The 19,428-nt window shown below is 40.3% G+C and overlaps 2 protein-coding genes across 2 annotated transcripts; one reads left to right on the plus strand and one right to left on the minus strand.

Moving 5' to 3' along the window:
* Positions 1 to 2,459: 2,459 nt before the first annotated feature.
* LYRM7 (LYR motif containing 7) lies at positions 2,460 to 11,809 on the minus strand. Its single transcript, XM_060762013.2, has 5 exons — positions 11,724 to 11,809; positions 10,114 to 10,186; positions 6,315 to 6,385; positions 5,519 to 5,600; positions 2,460 to 2,560 (listed from the first exon to the last, which is right to left on the minus strand). Exons 1-5 carry the CDS (start codon positions 11,736 to 11,738, stop codon positions 2,490 to 2,492), a joined length of 312 nt encoding a protein of 103 aa, XP_060617996.1. The 5' UTR covers positions 11,739 to 11,809; the 3' UTR covers positions 2,460 to 2,489.
* A 1,158-nt stretch (positions 11,810 to 12,967) lies between these two features.
* HINT1 (histidine triad nucleotide binding protein 1) lies at positions 12,968 to 18,342 on the plus strand. The gene is made up of 3 exons (XM_060762012.2): positions 12,968 to 13,118; positions 14,870 to 14,974; positions 18,008 to 18,342. The coding sequence occupies exons 1-3, from the start codon at positions 13,008 to 13,010 to the stop codon at positions 18,170 to 18,172; spliced, it is 381 nt and encodes a 126-aa protein (XP_060617995.1). The 5' UTR covers positions 12,968 to 13,007; the 3' UTR covers positions 18,173 to 18,342.
* The last annotated feature ends 1,086 nt before the right edge of the window (positions 18,343 to 19,428 follow it).

Raw genomic sequence — 19,428 nt, forward strand, 5'->3', positions numbered from 1 at the left:
CTATTTGGCAGTGTAGATCCAGCCTAGGTCTCTGTGCAGCTCTGGGACTATCTACATTGACCACATACAGCATTGCTTGTGTGTGTGTCAGGAGCAACTTGAGAAACTGCAAATCACTTATGGTGTGAGAGAATTGGTTGTATGCAAGAAAGTTGCCCAGGGAATGCTCAGATGTTTTACCATCCGGTGGGAGGCTTCTCTCATGTCCCTGCATGGGAAGCTGGAGCTGACAGACAGGAGTTCACCCCGCTCTCTGGATTCAAACCATCCACCTTTTGGTCAGCAGTCCTGCCGGCACAAGGGTTTAATCCATTGTGCCACCAGGGGTGCCAGCATTGCTGGTTTGGAGTAGGGTACTCTGCATTATAGCTGCTCGATAGCCACCAAGCCAATAGTGAGGCACTGAGCTGACCTGGTGGCTGGGTGGAGTCTGCATGGGCCAGCCAGCACCAAAATTGGTTTGAGTCCGTTCTCGTATCATCTTCTTCCTCAATAGAGCAACCAGATGAAGGATGGAAGCAAAGAAGAATCATTTTTTTCCTGAACCTCCTTTACTCTTATCACACTATTGCTTTGGCCAGCCTCAGTGGATGTAATGAATGAGCACCAGCCTAACTGTTCACACCATTCAGAGTGCAGGGGAGCTCTGGAGCATCCCATGACTTCAAAAAAACATGAAACAAGGACATGTTAAGTGGCCTTAGCAGGGATTAGGGTGAATGGACCCCAGACATCATGTGGACACCATGGAGTACATTCATCCCAGTGCAATCCATTTTGCACATGTAAACGGCCCCTCTTGTTGAACAGCTTTAAGTGCTTGATATGAAGATCAGGCGTAGGGAACAGGTGACTGACGGCTATGCCTGACCCTGACACAGTAGGTCCCTCCACCTTAAGGCCTTCTTGGCCCTTTTTTAGGTACATAGATTGTAGTTCTCCCATCGTAATATTAAGAGATGAGACTACCAAAAGGTATTCAACAAAACTGAGACACTAACTAAATATATTATTTCAATATATAATATTTTAAATGAGTGAATAAATAAAAAAGACGATGACCTGAAATTGGCATGAATTTAATTCATGCCTAGCTTGGTGATCAACAGCAAATAAGGCTGCATACTTAATTGCCTGAAAGGAAGCCCCATTGAATCTACAGAGAGTTACTTTTAAGTGGTAAGTAGTATATGCTTCATCGTACAATACATGTTTACAACATATATTTACAGTAGAATCTCGCTTATCCACCATCACTCATCCAATGTTCTGTATTATCCAACACAGTCTGCCTCCCACCCGGATCCACAGCTGTTTCAATACATTGCGATGTTTAGTACTAAATTTGTAAATACAGTAATTACTACATAACGTCACCATGTATTGAACTGCTTTTTCTGTCAGTTTGTTGTTGTTGTTGTGTGTTTTTGTGCTTAATTTGTAAAATTATAATGTAATTTGATGTTTAATAGGCTTTTCCTTAATCCCCCCCTTATAATCCAACATTTTCGCTTAGCCAACATTCTGCCGGCCCGTTTTTGTTGGTTAAGTGAGACTTTACTAAAAACTCCTGCCAATACTTCTTTATTCAAGCATAAGGTAAAGGTTAAAGTTTTCCCTTGACATTAAGTCTAGTAATGTCCGACTCTGGGGGTTGGTGCTCATGCCAATTTCTAAGCTGACGAGCTGGCGTTGTCCATAGACACCTCCAAGGTCATGTGGCCAACATGATTTCATGGCACGCCATTACCTTCCTGTCGAAGTGGTACCTATTGATATAGTCACATTTGCATGTTTTCGAGCTGCTAGGTTGGCAGAAGCTGGGGCTAACAATGGGATCTTGCCCCACTCTCCAGATTCGAACTGCTAACCTTACAGTAAGCAAGTTTGGCAACTGAGCGGGGTAACCCGCTGCGCCATCGGGGGCTCTTCATTCAACATAAAGGCATCAAATAATCTTTCAAACATATGATGTGACCTTGGACTCTCTCTTTTATAGATGAATAATTATATATTAAAATTATGATGAGAAAGAGAATTGTCGAAGGCTTTTATGGCCGGAATCACTGGGTTGTTGTAGGTTTTTTCGAGCCATATGGCCATGTTCTAGAGGCATTCTCTCCTGATGTTTTGCCTGCATCTATGGCAAGCATCCTCAGAAAGGGAATTTTCATGTTACCATTTCATAATTGTTTTTAAAAAGCAAACATTTTAAACAAAGTTTTCACTTCTGGACAAAGTAGAAAGGCTTGACAATAATATTCAATATATAGTATTTTCTTCTGAACTAGTAAACAGTAGAATTGAGATAATTTCCTGTATGCAAAAACCAATACTTTCTGTTTTTAATGCAAACACAAACATAAGAAATATTTGCTGTTACGGACTTACAGGAAAGATATTACTGAAATTAAATCCTAATCTGAAAGGGAGGGGGGAAAGGAAGTCACAAAGCAGGATTAGTAACACAAACGTTTATTCCTTCCGACTCATGTCTTTTGCTTTGGCTTTTCAGAGAAAGGGACGTTTTCTAGCAGCAAGTCTTTTCTTGCTATCAGCACTAGAAGAGAAAATGTGACCTGTTAGACTTTTACAAAGACAGATCAATCACTTTTTCATCAGCCTGGGTCATAAAGGAGCTTGAAGAACTAACAGAAATATTCTTTTTGCTAATCTCAATTAGTCCTGTATTATCTTACAATGCTTTATGTCCTGTCAACTAGAAACAACAATCCATTTCTTACAGTAATAATGGATACTTCCAAATAAGGCCTTTAATGCACAATCACCTGATAATGTGTCATTTACAGAATCATATGGTAGATCACAATATATTCCAATTCCTAACTCCTGTGTTAGTCTCTTGTTTTTTTACCCATGGAAAATCCATTAAGACAGGAAAGAGAGATACCTGTACAACATCTTTTCATTTGTAGTACAAGCTGAGTATGCCTTATCAAAAATGCTTGGGACCAGAAGTGTATTGGATTTCAGTTGTGTTCAGATTTTAGAATAACTATATTTCCATATACATACATAATGAGATATCTTGGAACTTGGACCCAAGTCTAAACACAAAATTCATGTCTGTTTCATATACACCTTATACACGTAGATTAGGCATGGGCAAACTTTGACCCTCCAGGTGTTTTGGACTTCAACTCCCACCATTCCTAACAGCCGGAATTATGGGACTTGAAGTCCAAAACACCTGGAGGGCCAAAGTTTGCCCATGCCTGACGTAGACTGAAGTTACTTTTATATGCTATATTTTTAATAATTTTGGGCACTGACCAAAGTTTGTGTACAATGAATCATCAGAAAGCAAAGGTGTCACTATCTCAGCCATCCATGTGGAAAAATTGGGATTTTAGAGTATTTTGGATTTCGGAATTCCAGACAAGGGATGCTCAGCATGTATTTGGGATGAACCATCTATTGTAACTAGCAAGGAGACTTTAACAAGCCACTGCTATGGAGGCACTCCATCATTTTCCACTTTCAAAATAAAAAAAAAAAACATGGAAAAATATAGGTGTGTATAGTGTTATTTACTTCCTTGCTTACTTTATAGATTTTCTTTAAAAGGGAAAAAAAGAACAAGGCCATCCAGCTGGAGTTTAACAGAACAGTTCTTTATCAGTCCTTGACTTTTTCGGAGTTGTGGCCATATGGCACATTAAGCACCCACTTGAGAGCTATGCTCCTCAAGGCTGTCAGATTAGTTTAAGTAGCCCTATCTAAAAGCCTAGAGACAAAGGCTAAAATCCTAGCATAAGCCCGCTCTGTAATGGGGGCAGGAGGGCAGTGTGCACAAATCAAAAGGCCCAGAAATCTCTGTTAAGCTCTAGATAGCAGGAGAAAGGACCATAGTGTAGTGGTACAACACATACTTTGCCTGGAGCTGGCCTCAGGCTCAACTCTTGGGAGTATTGGTTAGAAAAGAGTCACGTAGCAGTTGATATAAAGAACATCTACCCAGGTCCCTCTATGCAAGCAACAATAGCAAAGTGTTGTTGAAGGCTTTCATGACTCGAATCATTGGGTTGCTGCGAGTTTTCCGGGCTGTATGGCCATGTTCCAGAAGCATTCTCTCCTGACGTTTCACCCACATCTATGGCAGGCATCCTCAGAGGTTATGAGATCCGTTGGAAACTAGGCAAGTGAGGTTTACATATCTGTGGAACGTCCATGGTGGGAGAAAGAACTCTTGTCTGTTTGAGGCAAGTGTGTTTGAGGCAAATGTGCATGTTGTAATTGGCCAGCTTGATTAGCATTTAATGGCCATGTAGCTTCAAAGTTTCGCTGATTCCTGCCTGGGGGAATCCTTCGTTGGGAGGTGTTAGCTGGCTCTGATTGTTTCATGTCTGTAATTCCCTTGTTTGAGTGTTGTTCTTTATTTACTGTCCTGATTTTGGAGTTTTTTTTAAAATACTGGTAGCCAGATTTTGTTCATTTTCATGGTTTTTTCCTTTCTGTTGAAATTGTCCACGTTTGCAGATTTCACACTTGCCTCAAGCAGACAAGAGTTCTTTCTCTCATCCTGGCCATTCCTCATTTGCCTAGTTTCCAACAGACCTCTAAACCTCTGAGGATGCCTGCAAAAGATGTGGGTGAATGAATGCTTCTGGAACATGGCAATACAGCCCAGAAAACTCACAGCAACCCAGTGATTCTGGCCATGAAAGTCTTCAACAACACAATGTCGTTCAGTGGTTTAAATCTTTTGCATCAGGGGGTCAATTCAGTTAAAAATCACCTTGCACTTAGTGAGCTATGGAGTGTTTTATGAATCTACTTGAAGGTTAGTCACAGGGAATTTTCTCAACTAAAGTGAGATTCCAATGTCCTCAACTCCATTATTGAATGGAACGGACCTGCCGACAACCATAATATGTCACAGTTCACTGAAAAAAATGGCATGTGGCATTTATTGTCCCAACATAGTATAAAGTGGTATCTGAATTATATAGCACAGGGCTTCTTAACATGGTATTCAAGTATGGGGTCCATGGACAGGTTTCGGGAGAAACAGGATGCAAAAATGTGTTGTCGAAGGCTTTCACGGCCAGAATCACTGGATTGCTGTTAGTTTTCTGGGCTGTATGGTGGGAAAAAGAACTTGTTTGTTTGAGGCAAGCGTGAATATTGGAATTGGCCACCTGATTAGCATTGAATGGCCTGTTTCAGGAGAAAATGCTTCTGGGATGTGGCCATACAGCCTGGAAAACTCACAGCAACCCAGGATACAAAAATAGTATTTCATTGCTCTTCTTTCTGTTATTTTGAATCTATCATGTCACTGCAAAATAAGCATTTAACGTCTTCAATAGTTCATTGTGCCTCTCCCATTTCAGACTAACTTATGTAAAAGAAACCAAATTGCAATGCAATGCAATAAAATGAATTACATACAAAATGTATGCATACAAAGCTTACTATATAAAGCTCACTATAGTCAGTGCTACATGTCTGCTTTAACATCTTATATCTTCCAAAGGAGAGATTTTCTGCTTACACAATTTGTTGTCATCTGTATGAACGCCTTGAAGAACAGATGTTCTTAGTATAACTTCTACATCTGAACCAATTTTTAAAAGCTGTGAAGAGAAAAGATAGATCTGATTGAATGGTACATAAGTAGTCTTAAAACGTACTGCATAATTATCAAGCAAAGGAAATACCAGTTTTCTTAAGAGTACCGCAGTACGTTCTGCTTTTGAATCATGCAAAGCAAGTTATTTCCAGGACTGAAAGGAGTACAAGGTACACTGTGCACATCAAAAGGCACAATATTGATTTTTTTTTGAACTGTGAAGTGATATTCTGACTGCTCCTTTGACTGGAAACCACAATATTAATCCCAGATAAAACAAAATGGGCCTGTTCCTGTTCAATCTTTTTTTATGCAGTAGAATCTCTCAAATACCAACCTATTTTAGTGGTTGCTCCTTTTCTATCATTCTCTTCAATAGTCACAACGACCTTTAGGTATATAATTTTCTTTCCTTAGTATCAATTTTATTCTCATTCTGATTAATACATGCAATTCATTTTCAGAGCTCAAGTGGTTAGGAGTTTGTAAAGAAGACTGACTGCAAAATAAAAATGGGATTAACAACTGTGTCTACCCTCCAAAACTTTCGCATCCTTACACCAGTGAGAAATCGCCTTGTTGCTAGATAACCCTGGCTTCCTCTCAATTCCCAAACATTTGTAGAGAGAAAGCAAGAGTTGCCCCATGATAGTTAAACCAGTTTATGTTTGAAGTTCAGATCAGGCCTCAATGGCACAGGAGAGTCTTATGAACGTACCTCAGCTATCCTTTCAGTAGAAGTCTCATTTTTACTTTTTTTGAATTCTTCATTAATTTTATGTCTTCCAGCTGAATAAAAGGGGAGAAATAGAGGAGAAAGATAAATTTATATTTAGCATTTAGGTTGGCCAAACAAGATGCAAATCTGTAGCAGATTACTACAGTCAATCACTAAAAAGAAATTCCAACAACACAAATCACAATTATAATCATATAATAAGACTTCATTTATAACCCACCCTTTCTCCTCAAAGGAACTCAGTGTCTTTGAGTGGCTTACCACTGGCTGTCATCCTTTCTGGTCAGATCGAATAAATACCTCGGTGGCAACTGAGTTGAGGACAATTTCTTTGATTGGGGGACATTGGGTTTTAGCATCTAGTCTCGCAGACTCTCAGCGGCTCACTGCTTGGTCTCATTATGCGCTTATCAGATGTAGTTAACCACACATTGAGTTTCGCTACCTGCTGACCGGATCTCACTATCCGCAAAACGTTCTAAATTGCTTAATTTCAATTTGTTCCCTTGGGGTTGATTCCAACCTATGGAGACCTTTCCCTGGGAGTTTCTTTTGGGCTGAGAGTGTGTGACTCTCCCAGTGATTTTCCATAATTGAGCAGGGATTTGAACTCAGGCCACTGCACCACACTGCTCTTAAAAGTGGAGGGGAGGGGGAGGAGTAGTAGTATAGGGTTAAAAAAAAATTTGGACTGCCGTATTTCTATTGCCACAACCATATTTGCAAGCACTGAGGTTGCTGCTGTTGTGTGTTATAAAGTTGTTTCTGCCTTACAGTGAACCTATCATGGGGTTTTCTTGGCAAGATTTGTTCAGAGAGGTTTTGCCTTTGATTTCTTTTGAGGCTGAGAGAATGTGCCTAGTCCAAGGTCACCCAGTGGGATTCCTATTAAAGCTTTTCCGTAGGCGAAGGAATTGTGACTTCAGAATTGGAGACAGCCCAGATGCAGATTAATAGTTTATGATCATAATTCTATTATTCAACTTGGAAACATAATGTATAGACAATAATATTTATTTATTTATTTATTTACTTCCTGCTTTGCTAACATTGCAATGTTATAATACAGATACAAACTTCCAGTATGGGTTTAACAGTTATTTAATAGAATCTACCTCTTTTTAGAGAAAAAGCCAGAGGATCCATTTACATCTCTTTTGCAATGTTAATATTGTGATAAACACTGCGGTAGATGAATAGGAATTTGAACTCTGGACTCCGGAACCATAGTCCAACACTCAGCTCATGCTGGGCTGAGGAGCTAGAAAAGTGTTTCACAGAAGTGGATTTTTCTAAATTTCATGTCAAAAGCTTTGCATAAATAAGTATAAAACTGATAAAGTAGAGGAAGCACAAGTGGCTAAATAATTTTAGACCAAAAAGGGGTAACAGCAACCGCATTGTCTGTAGCCTCAAACAATTCTTCCTTTGTGCATGAGGCAGGTCATCGTGGTCAAGTATACAGATGCAAAGTTGTTTGTTCTGCTCCACAGTCGCACACAAGATGGAGGATTCTTCTAGGTAGTGCCATTTTGCCAGGTTGTCTTTTTATCTCCCAACATCACTTCTGAATATGTTCAGGGACTTTCAAGTTGCACGTTCTTGGTTTGCAGACCCTCGTGGGGGCCATCCATTTGGGATTTCCTAGTTTAGCTGCCCACAGGGATACTTTTGCAGTTGCTGAGGGAATGTTAAGAGGAGTGGTGAATCTCATGAACCTTTCCTTGATTTGAGTCTACTGGGATGAGGCTGATAGCCATGCAGTGAATGGCTTTCACAGTGTTCAACCTTATTTCTCTCACAGTTAGCAGCAACTTCCTGTCACACATTGAGGAGGGGAGTGCAATGCTAGCTAGCTTGTAGATTTTGTCAACAGATGTAAGTTTGAGACATCCTCTGATTATTCTACATGTTTCATTCAGCAGTGGAAGCTGCCATGATTTATTTCTAGAAATTCAGAACTCTGCTCTTCACAGTGTTCAGGTTTACACCCAACAACAGATTTCACAACACAATACCATTCTCTTAGCTCAATTACCTCAGTGCTGCACAGGAACAAACCCAAGCAGAACTTCCTTCTGAGCAGCACTAGATACCAGGCACTATAGTAGCACAAAATATCTAAATTTAAAAGACATTTATTTATGCCCTGATTGGCCATAAAAATCCACTGGGTTACACTGGGTAAGTGATATTCTCCTATCCTCTGTTATAAGCTCACCTTAGTCACATAAATCAAAGGTACTAGAGTATGAATCAGTTAAAGAACATTCTAGTAAATCCCATTTTAAAAGATAATAAAAAAGAACAAAAATGTATTAGGCATCAGAAAAAAACAGTTTTCTGTCTTAACAACAACTGAAATAAAAGTTTGTGTGATAGTTCTAAACAGAGCTTTGGGCAACATTTCAAAGGAATACAGCTCCACACCAGTGAAAGTGACACTAATTGCTCCCGCCCTCCAGAAACATAGTTGTATATATCATACTGAAGGATTTAGAGTGCCTTCAAATCATGATGTAACCCAACTTAAATGGAAAGGAATGTCTCCCTTCTGCTTAAGTTTACAATACAATTCACATCAGGAATTAGAAAGCTAAATATCCATGTTATTATATTGCAAGTGAATGAAGTTACAGCAGAGAACCAGCTACTTGAATGTATATACAGGGTGAGGCAGCATAACTTCCTTTTTTAAAATTGCGCCATTCAGTCGGTTGAAGACATAACGGAGCGCTAGTGGTCTTGTTTGAAAGGCGGGAGTATAAAGTTTTGTCCTGACACAGTTCAGTCGCCATCATGCATTGGAACAGTAAGGAGTGTGCTTTTACCATTGAGGCCTACTTTTCGAGCGGATTTGGAGTGGCCGGCCCGCTCTCCAGATTTGGCCCCTTGTGATTTTTTTCTATGGGTTTTTTTGAAATCCCGTGTTTCTGTGAACTGTCCAAGGATCCTACAAGATTTGAAGACCAACATCCAGGAATAAATTGCCAACATAACGCTTGCTATGCTGGCAAGTCATGACAAATGCCAGAAATCAGTTTACTCAGTGTATGGAGAATGGGGGACGTCACCTACTTAATTTGATCTTCAAAACTACGTAAAACAAAACTTTAGGTATGCGCCTACATTATTAAAAAAATCTGATTCATACAATGGGTTTTATTAAGTTTTGAAAAAAGGAAGTTATGCTGCCTCACCCTGTATTAGGCATGGGAAAATTTGGGCCTTCTAGGTGTTTTGGACTTTCCCACCATTCCTAACAGCCTCAGGCCCCTTCCTGAGGGGGGGGGGGGGGAGGAAAGGCCCTGAAGCTGTTAGGAATGGTGGGAGTTGAAATCCAAAATACCTGGAGGGCCCAAGTTTGCCCATGCTTGGTGTGTGTGTGTATATATATACAAATTATTTATTTAAAACATTTATATTCTGCCCTTCTTACCCCATATGGGACTCCGGGTGGAGAACAACATATATACAACAAACATTCATTTTGCCTCACTCACTGCCCTAAGAGTTAATATACTATCTCTCTCTCACTCAGCAAAATATAACCATGTAGTTTTGCAGAATACTGTTAAAGACACAGTTTTTTAGATGAGGACTGGAGAAAGATTAATGCTTTGGCTGCATGCAGGCTCTGGATTGTGGATACTGGTCTCACAGATCTCCATCTCTCATATGATAGATACTAGTTAGGTCAATCTATTGCCCTCAGTAGCTTGCACCCCACTAAAAATGTCATTTTAACAAGAAAACAACAAAGCCTAGGATTATTTACCTTCTAAGGCTCTGGAGTCATTTTTGAAAACTTCTTGCCTTGTTCTGTGCAAAGACTTGAAAAGTTTCAAGACCTATCAATGCAAGAGAACATTTACATTTGCAAGAAATTTACATTGTTATCCCACTTGCATTTTTGCAAAACTCAGTATCCCAGAAACTCAGTATCCCAGATATTTTACTCCCCAAACAGGCAGGAAGTTGAAGAAAGGGAACATAAAGTATTTAAAGCTGTATAACTATGTAAGAACACTAAGTCACCTGTCAACTTATGGCAGCCTCATAAACTTCACAGTATTTTCTCTGGCAAAGCTGCTCAGAGATGAGTAGCTATGAGTTTTCTGGGCTGTATGGTCATGTTCCAGAAGCATTCTCTCCTGCATCTATGGCAGGCATGCTCAGAGGTTGTGAGGTCTGTGGGAAACTAGGCAAGTGGGGTTTTAAGTATCTGTGGAATGTCCAGGGTGGGAGAAAGAACTCTTGTCTGCTCGAGGCAAGTGTGAATGTTGCAACTGGCCACCTTGATTAACATTTAATGGATTTGCAGCTTCAAACCCTGTCTGGGGGAATTGCTTGTTGGGAGGTGTTAGCTGTCCCTGATTGATTCTTGTCTGGAATTCCTGTCTTTTGATTCTTGCTCTTTATTTACTGTCCTGAGTTTAATACTGGTAGCCAGATGTTGTTCATTTTCATGGTTTCCTCCTTTCTGTTCCAACTGTCCACATGCTTGTGGATTTCAATGGCTTCTCTGCATAGCCTGACATGGTAGCTGTCGGAGTGGTCCAGCATTTCTGTGTTCTCAAATAATATGTTGTGCCCAGGTTGGTTCATCAGGTGCTCTGCTATGGCTGACTTCTCTGCAGTGCCGTTCATGTTCCTTGATTCATGTTTGGGCAATGATGCGTTTGGTGGTCCCTATGTCGACTTGTCCACAGCTGCATGGTATACGGTAGACTCCTGCAGAGGGGAGAAGATCCATCTTGTCCTTTACTGAACGTAGCATTTGTTGGATTTTCTTAGTGGGTCTGATGAAGAAACACAACCTACAAACTATCTACAGACAAGAATAAATCAGGGCCAGCTAACACCTCCCAACAAAGGATCCCCTAGGCAGCTAACAGCCAGGCTTTGAAGCTACAAGGCTATTAAATGCTAATCAAGGTGGCCATTTGCCACATTCACACTTGTCTCAAGGAGATAAGTGTTCTTTCTCCCATCATGGATATTCCACAGATATATAAACCTCACTTGTCTAGTTTCCAACGGATCTCACAACCTCTGAGGATGCCTGCCATAGATGTGGGTGAAACGTCAGGAGAGCATGCTTCTGGAACATGGCCATACAGCCCGGAAAACTCACAGCAACCCAGTGATTCTAGCCATGAAAACCTTCAACAACACATCCTTGGATGTCTTCGAAGTGAAACTCCCATCATCCCCACAAATGCTGGATAGGGATGAGGGGAGTTGGAAGACCAACAATATTTGGAGGGCCAAAAGCAACCCAAAGCCAGACCTACAAACCGCAGACGTCTTCTATCTATTTCTACCACCCGCGTTTTGTTATGAGCCCCCTCCCTCCCGACCTTGGGCCCAAGATGCCCTGCTGACCTCCCGTTTTCTCATGGCAACAATCAGAAAGAGTAGAAGCCCACGCTGGCTCCAAGAGGCTAAGCCACGCCCACTCCCTCTGTCAGGTTTCGGCAAGGACCAATAGAAAACGCCGCATGGCATCCGGTGGCCAATCAGCGCGTTCTTTCCTTCTCTTCCCGCCTATTTAGAATGTAGAGCTTAGTAATGATAGAACGACAGCACACGAGTTCAGCAAGGACCAATAGAAAACGCCGTCGAGAGACCAACCACAAATCAGAGCTTTCCTTTCGTCTATTCCCGCCTCCTAATGAATTCCCGCCTCCTAATGAAACTTACACATAGTTCCTCCCCACTTCGAGGGCTCATTAACCCTTCCCTGTCTGCTGTCCCAGTTATACAGCGATAAAACGAAGTGGAGACCAGGTTGGGATGCGAAGAGTTAATGGGATAGGTTTGCATGAGTGGAGTAGAGGAAGGCAATGCTTTAGAGCAGCGTTCTTCCGGGTTGCTGGACTTCATTTCCCAGAATCCCTTCTCATTGGACAACGCAGCAGAGGCTTCTGGGAGTTGAAGTCCAAAACCCCTGGAGGGCTAGAGCTTGGGAACCACTGGTTCAGATGAAGGCATACACATCGTATTGTTTCTTTATGAATTTGCTGTATAGTTTTCAATGTTGGATTGTATTTACCTTAACAAGAAACGTAATAATCCTAAAATAGATATATGCCTATTTTATATTACTCAGTCTAGTTTATAATTTATTTATAAATACCAATTATTGTTACTTTATACCGTATTACTGTAAAAGTTTATTGTAACTCAGTGTAATAAATACCGCGGTTTGATACCATTTTAAACTGCCATGGTTCAATATGCCGGTTAAGTCAAGTTGTATTAATTCTGTATTGTCGAAGGTTTTCATGGCTGGAATCACTGGGTTGTTGTAGGTTTTTCGGGCTGTATGGCCATGATCTAGAAGCATTCTCTCCTGACGTTTCGCCTGCATCGATGGCAAGCATCCTTAGAGGTTGTGCATTAATTCTATAGCATATGCCATCACTTTACATTCTCCTGCCTGTTCTGCAGTCCAGCAACCTGATTGCATGATAAGTGAGAGGAGGAGATGACGGACAGCAGAGCGGACCAATAAGGCGGCTCGTTACCTGAAAGACACACAGAATGCGTTCATTCGCCTATGAGCTCGCTTGCCATTGGTCAAGCCCGAGAGGTGGGCGGGGCCCGCGCTGTTAAACTCTTTGCGGGCACGAATGCGCAGGCGCGTCCCCTCAGCCCCGGAGAAAGATGGCCGACGAGATCAGCAAGGCGCAAGTAGCGCAGCCGGGCGGAGACACCATCTTCGGGAAGATCATCCGCAAAGAGATCCCCGCCAAAATCATCTTCGAGGATGAGATGGTAAAGGGAGGCCCCGGAGTCTGCTTACACTTCAATGGGGGGCTGGAGAAGAATGCTTTATAGCAGGCATGGGCAAACTCGGGCCTTCCAAGATTGGCAGAAGCTGGGCCTAATAGTGGGAGCTCACTCCTCTCCATGGATTCGAACCTGTGACCTTTCGGTCAGCAAGTTCAGCAGCTCAGCACTTTAACCCACTGCGCCACTAGGGGCAAATAAGCAATTAGTAATTTCTAATGTTTATAATAATTTGATCATGCTTTCCCTTTAATCAAAATCATAAACTTGTGAGAGGTACTGTACATTCAGGGGCGGCTCAACCCATTACGCAAAGTCAGCATTTGCAGTACAGTTGATTTTGCCCAGGGGCACTCTTGAGGCACTCTTGGGGGAAAATAGATCTTGACATATGCGAGTTGTAGTTACTGGGATGTAGAGTTCACCTACAATCAAAGAGCATTCTGAACTCCACCAATGATGGAATTGAACCAAATATGGCACACAGAACTCCCACGACGAACAGAAAATATATATTAGTGATTGGTTTGGGGGGGGGGGGGGGCTCTGTTGAAAATTACCTAGGGCCGCCTCCGTGTACATTTATATGAAAATAAAATTCTCTTTTTCTGGCCATCTGGAAGACATAAGTACTCTGTGGAAATCTAGAAACTGGATCCCAAAATAGACTGTAGTATTTCTGGAAGACAATTATGCTGGGGAAAGTGGAAGGTAAAAGGATGAGGGGCCGACCAAGGGCAAGATGGATGGATGGCATCCTTGAAGTGACTGGACTGACCTTGAAGGAGCTGGGGGTGGTGACGGCCAACGGGGAGCTCTGGCGTGGGCTGGTCCATGAGGTCACGAAGAGTCGGAGACGTCTGAACGAATGAACAACAACAACATTTCTGGAACCAAGAAGTTACGTTGCTGTCTCTATTCTAAGTTTGAAATGATTTATGGGTTGTCTGTATGCTAGCATACTGAAGCCTCCTCCTTGTAGAAATGAGTGTGCATTCCTTTATATACCGGTTGTAGAAGTAGTCTGACTTGAGTTTGAGTGGGCTTAGTCCCATGAAAAATGTACGATATCCCTTCTCCAGAGTTCTGAAACGAAAATATTTAAAAACCTGAACTGCCCACATGAATGACTTAGATAATGACAGCTTTTTTCCCCAATGGTTTGCTGTACTGTACACACATTTTGTTTTGTGCACTGAATTATTAAAAAAATACTGTATAAAAATATCTTGTGTCATAAGATGCATCCTGTATATACTCATGTATAAATCTTTGAAATTTTAGTCAAAAAATCTCCAGTAATGTTGGTCAACTACAGTTCAATGTAAATACTGTATCTTAACTCTCATTTTAAAAAAGAAATGATCTCTGAATACAATGACAAAAGGCTAGAACTTAGTCCTAGGGAAATCTAAAAACAGCACTGAGCCCATCTACTCTCTCTGCCATTGTACCACTTTTTGCCTTTTTTGAATACCTGCGTGGGAAAATGGCAGTGATAGTAGCCAGAGGCATCTGGTCCCAAGGTGGCTTTGGTGTTTTTCCTCTCTATAGATTGATTCTTGACTTATCCACAGATCATATCAAAATTCATAATTTTGCCCCCAGAATCTCCCTTGAAGTCATCTTGTACACAAACATATGTGGTTGTTTCTGATGGTGGACTAAAAAAAAATAATTCTGTTTTTGGTATTCAGGAGGACATACTAAAGTGGTGACTTTTCTCCTTTTCTCAGTGCCTTGCGTTCCATGATGTTTCTCCACAAGCTCCAACACATTTCTTAGTGGTTCCTAAGAAGCCTATTTCTCAGCTCTCTCAAGCACAAGATTCTGATGAAGCTGTAAGTATTTTAGAGGGGCTTTTAATTATTTAAACAAGGCTCAGCTTTTCAGTATGAGAATAAATTCAAACAATTTCTTTCAACGATTTTCAGAAAAGTGCTAAACAAATCTTTTGGAGCATTTAATGTGGTTTGACACTAGCTTCAAAATGTGGCAGTCAGAGAAAAAACTTCCACAGAAGTGTTTAAAAGAAAGCATTTAATGTTCACCAAGTTTGTGTAGTTACCATCTGAATCTCAAACTGTTTCCAGGATTTCTTATGCATTGTCTGCACAGCAAAACCACTTTCTTCAATATTGGTGTGAAACTGCATTAAATGATCTGTGTAGCTGTGGCCTTGGTCTGCCTTTTGATCTTTCCCGCATCTTGTATTTGTAAGTAAATGTAAAAAGTGATGAAGTTATTCTAATACTGTATAAGTATTTCCATGTATGTATTTAGTTGAGGGATCACTTCAAATTTCAGATTAGAAATTATCCTGGGATGCACTTTGAAACATCCTGATCACCTTAAATCCATTCTGAGGATTTTACTGATCTGTGTTAAATAGGTCAGGAGCCATGATAACTTTCACACTGGTAACTCTCATAATTTCCATATTGCACATGGTGAGCCATTAGATCTTTCGCTATACTTGATATCTAGTTTTATCTTTACGTGACTCAAGTTCACAATATAAATTTATTTTCTTAAATATAAGTCAAGGTTATATCATTGTGTAATAAGCAGTGCTCTCATAAATCAAATCAGTTACCATGAAATGACAACTGCGTGATGTGTAAGAAACTAGCTTTTCCCACTCTGACTTCCCTCAATGGAATACTTTTGTTTTTTGGAGTCTTAGTTCAATAATTCTGTTTTGGTCTGGAAAGCTGTGTCATAAATCAAATAAATTGTTTTACTTTATCAAAGCTTTCACCAAGTGTTTTTGGTATTAATGCAGTTGTCATAAGCACATGGGACTGGTTTTAAATGATCTTCAGAACATGTCATGGCCATTAAAAATATCTGGCTCAGAAAAAAGTATAAAGCATAGGCTGTTTTATAATCAGTAATTTTGAAAGTAACTAGTCAGAAAAAGACTACTTATTTCTTTTTGTATAACTGCATACAGGAGTTTATATATCAAGTGATTGCTCTTTTTTCATCAGGACCCATAGTCTGTCCTCCACATTTGCAGGTTTAACATATGAGGATTTTATTAATATGGGTCTATCTAGGAAACTCTAGGTCCTTTAATGCAGCTCTGTGGTCAGGATCCCCCAGAAGATGACCATATATCTGCACTGGAGTAATTAGAGTTTCTTTGAGAAGTGTTCTCTCAAGTAAAAAAGAAAAAAAGGGGGACCATTCAGTTTTTCTGCTTTTAAGGAGTTCCTGTGCTGTTAACCCTAGTGAATGCAGAAGGCTGATTGTATTTGTTTGCTTGTGGGACCATATGGCAGGTGCCTGAAAACAATTTAGATTTATCTTTGAGTGATGGAATATAGGTACGGGCCTTCAAGAAACTAAGTTTGCTTAGTTTCTTGAAGGACTGAGTTAAAACTATGCAATTATGAGTACTGTAATGTCAGAAAGATTATCAGTAGAGCCTTACAAATAGCTAGATAATGAGTAAACTGCAATTGGTTCTGTTTTTGGTAGCAGCCGAAGCACATAATCAATCCATTCACACAGGCCCAGCTTCTCCCACAGCTGCACCAAGTTGTATGGGGGCTCTCCCAGTGCTGAATCTCTAAAGAACAGGGCCTAGAGCCTGGAAAGGTCCCATGCGGCTTAGAGTTGCTGGATGGGAGCAGTAGCTGTAAAACCAGAAGTGATTTATCACAGCCTTAGGCACGAATACACCACCCATCCCTGTCATAACATTATGGTGGCGATCTAATAAGAATGCAAAATATTGTTGTTTTTTTTAAAAAAAGGTACAACAATAGAGCGCCTGAGGGCTGAGAAAAGCGGTATATAAATAAAGTAAATGAATAGATTCTGGTTGGATGGAATGGTCACTATACCTCCAGAAAACTCTCCACTTTTGTGGAGGTTAGGGGCACAAGACCCCTGGAAAAATGGATAAAAACATGAAAAAAATAACTATTCCCTTTTACCTGAGAGAACGCCTCACTAAGAATCTGTAGCTCCTCCAAAGTGACTATGGACAGCATTTTTCTGGAGGACCTGGGGATTCCTAGAGAGACCATATTCAAATCAATGAACAATCACATCTGCCAAAGTTAATCTTGAAAATGTGGAGGGCCATTGCAATTTTTCAAAGTTACTTCCCAAGATTTCTATAACTCTTACCCAAAGTTATCACAGGATGGCAAATGCTGAAATTCTTATTAATATTCCCTCACAATAACAAGATGGGTTGGTAAAGCTCAAGTTTATATTCTAACCTCAAGAATGAAGCAGAGAAGAAAAGTATTTTGGATGGAATACATTTTCCTAGTGCTTGAGTGTTCTGAAAAGTGTCTTTGACTCTGGCTCTTCTGTAGTGGAAATAATGTCTTTTTAAAAAAAAGAAAACAATACCATGGATGTAACATTGTTGACAAATACATGATAATAGCTTAATGGTTTGAATAAGAAGACAGAGGCCATATGCTTGAAAACTGAAATAGGAATCTCTGAAAAATCTGGCCCTAAATGTGAATTGAAAATTTTCTTGATTTATTTGAGAAGTAAATGAGTTTGGAGCTGAGAGGAAGCTGAATGTTTCAGTTGTGGTAGAAGTATGAAAACAATAGAATCTGCTGGATCAAACTGAAGCTCATAGATCTGGGTTTAGAAAAAAATAATAACTCTGCTTAGGAAAGGATGGATATGCAACTTGTCCTATGCTGGTTTTCTTTACTTGCATTTGATTTAATTCTTCACATTATTTAGATCAGTTCGGGAGCTGACTAATTGAAATTCCCATTGGCTGAAGTCTGATTCTCTGTGCGCACTTCTCAAACTTTGCTTTTGCCACCCCAACCTTGCATGTTTGCCTTAATGACTGGAATGGTGTTTTCTTTTCTTTACTTTTTCAGCTTCTTGGACACTTAATGATTGTTGGCAAGAAATGTGCAGCTGAATTGGGCTTGGCCAGGGGTTTCCGAATGGTGATCAATGAAGGTCCAGATGGCGGCCAGTCTGTCTACCATGTACACCTTCATGTCCTTGGTGGCCGACAACTGGGTTGGCCTCCAGGTTAAGAACTAAGGGAAAGAGAGACTGTTACTTTAAACCATCTCTTCAGTTAATTGAACACTTACCTTGAAAAATCCAACCACTGTCAATAAACTTTAGTCACTGAACCTTTGTTGAGGTGAATAACAAAGTTTGTGCAATCCATGTTCAATAAAGTTCTAAGCATGTTGAATCACCTTTTTGTGGTTTTTTTTTTTTTTTTGAGATGACTTCTTTGAGAGCTAGCATAGTGTGGTGGTTGCAGTATTGAACTACAAATCTCTTTGGTAATAGAAACTCGGTGACCATGGAGAAGTCATACTCCCTCAGGCAAAGGCAAACCCCTCAAAAAACTTTCTCTACCAAACCCCATTATAGGTTTGTCTTAGGCCCATTGTAAGTTGTAAACAACTTGAAGGCACACAGCAACATATCGGTTCTTTCACAGAGCTTTCATACTGTATAATACTTGTTATCCTTTTGTTCTTGCTTGGAATTTGAGGTGACACACACATGATATTTAGCTTCTGTTTTCCTGGATCCAGACGTGCTTCAACAAAATGAGATTGTTGCATTGCATTATTTTAGATCATGTGCCAAACACAAGGGCCACAGGTTTTATGTGGCCCACGAGGCTTTCCGTGTCAAGGCAACATAGTTACATTTATAAAATCTTAAAATTTCAAATGGTCCTTTGAAGGCAACTATAAGGCTGATATGGCCCTTGGTGAAATTGAGTTTGACATCCCTACTTTAGAGTATAACACTGAATTCCAATGACATCTTCCCATATACACACATACATGTATGAGCTGTATACATATACATTGCTTTATTCACAAAAAAACACTTGTGAAATTGGTGGATGTGCCCTTTTTTTACAGAAGGGGTGGTAATTAACAGTATCAACATCCTAAACAACTTAATGTGAATCAATAGGAACTTGGATTCTAAGCCCCAAATTATAGATTTTTCTGAAGACAGGCTCTTTGCTGATGGCTGAGAAGAGCTGTGCTCAATCATGCTTCTCAAAAATGTGGTTCCCAGGATGGCATGGACTTGGTATCATGTCATTCATCTTCCCTTGTAGCTGGAAATACATGGATACCATTATTTGTAGCTGTTGGTAATATAAGTAAAACTATAATATAATTAAAACTCTGTGTGAAGCAAGCATTGAGTCAGTAGTTGTTTTTTTTTTTTTTTTGTTGGTTATTTGGACTAAGAAATGTATAGCACTTGATCACAGCACAGGATCCTGAATGCTTGGCTGCTGCAAGAT

This window comes from Anolis sagrei, chromosome 2, assembly GCF_037176765.1.
Source record: "Anolis sagrei isolate rAnoSag1 chromosome 2, rAnoSag1.mat, whole genome shotgun sequence".
NCBI lineage: Eukaryota > Metazoa > Chordata > Lepidosauria > Squamata > Dactyloidae > Anolis > Anolis sagrei.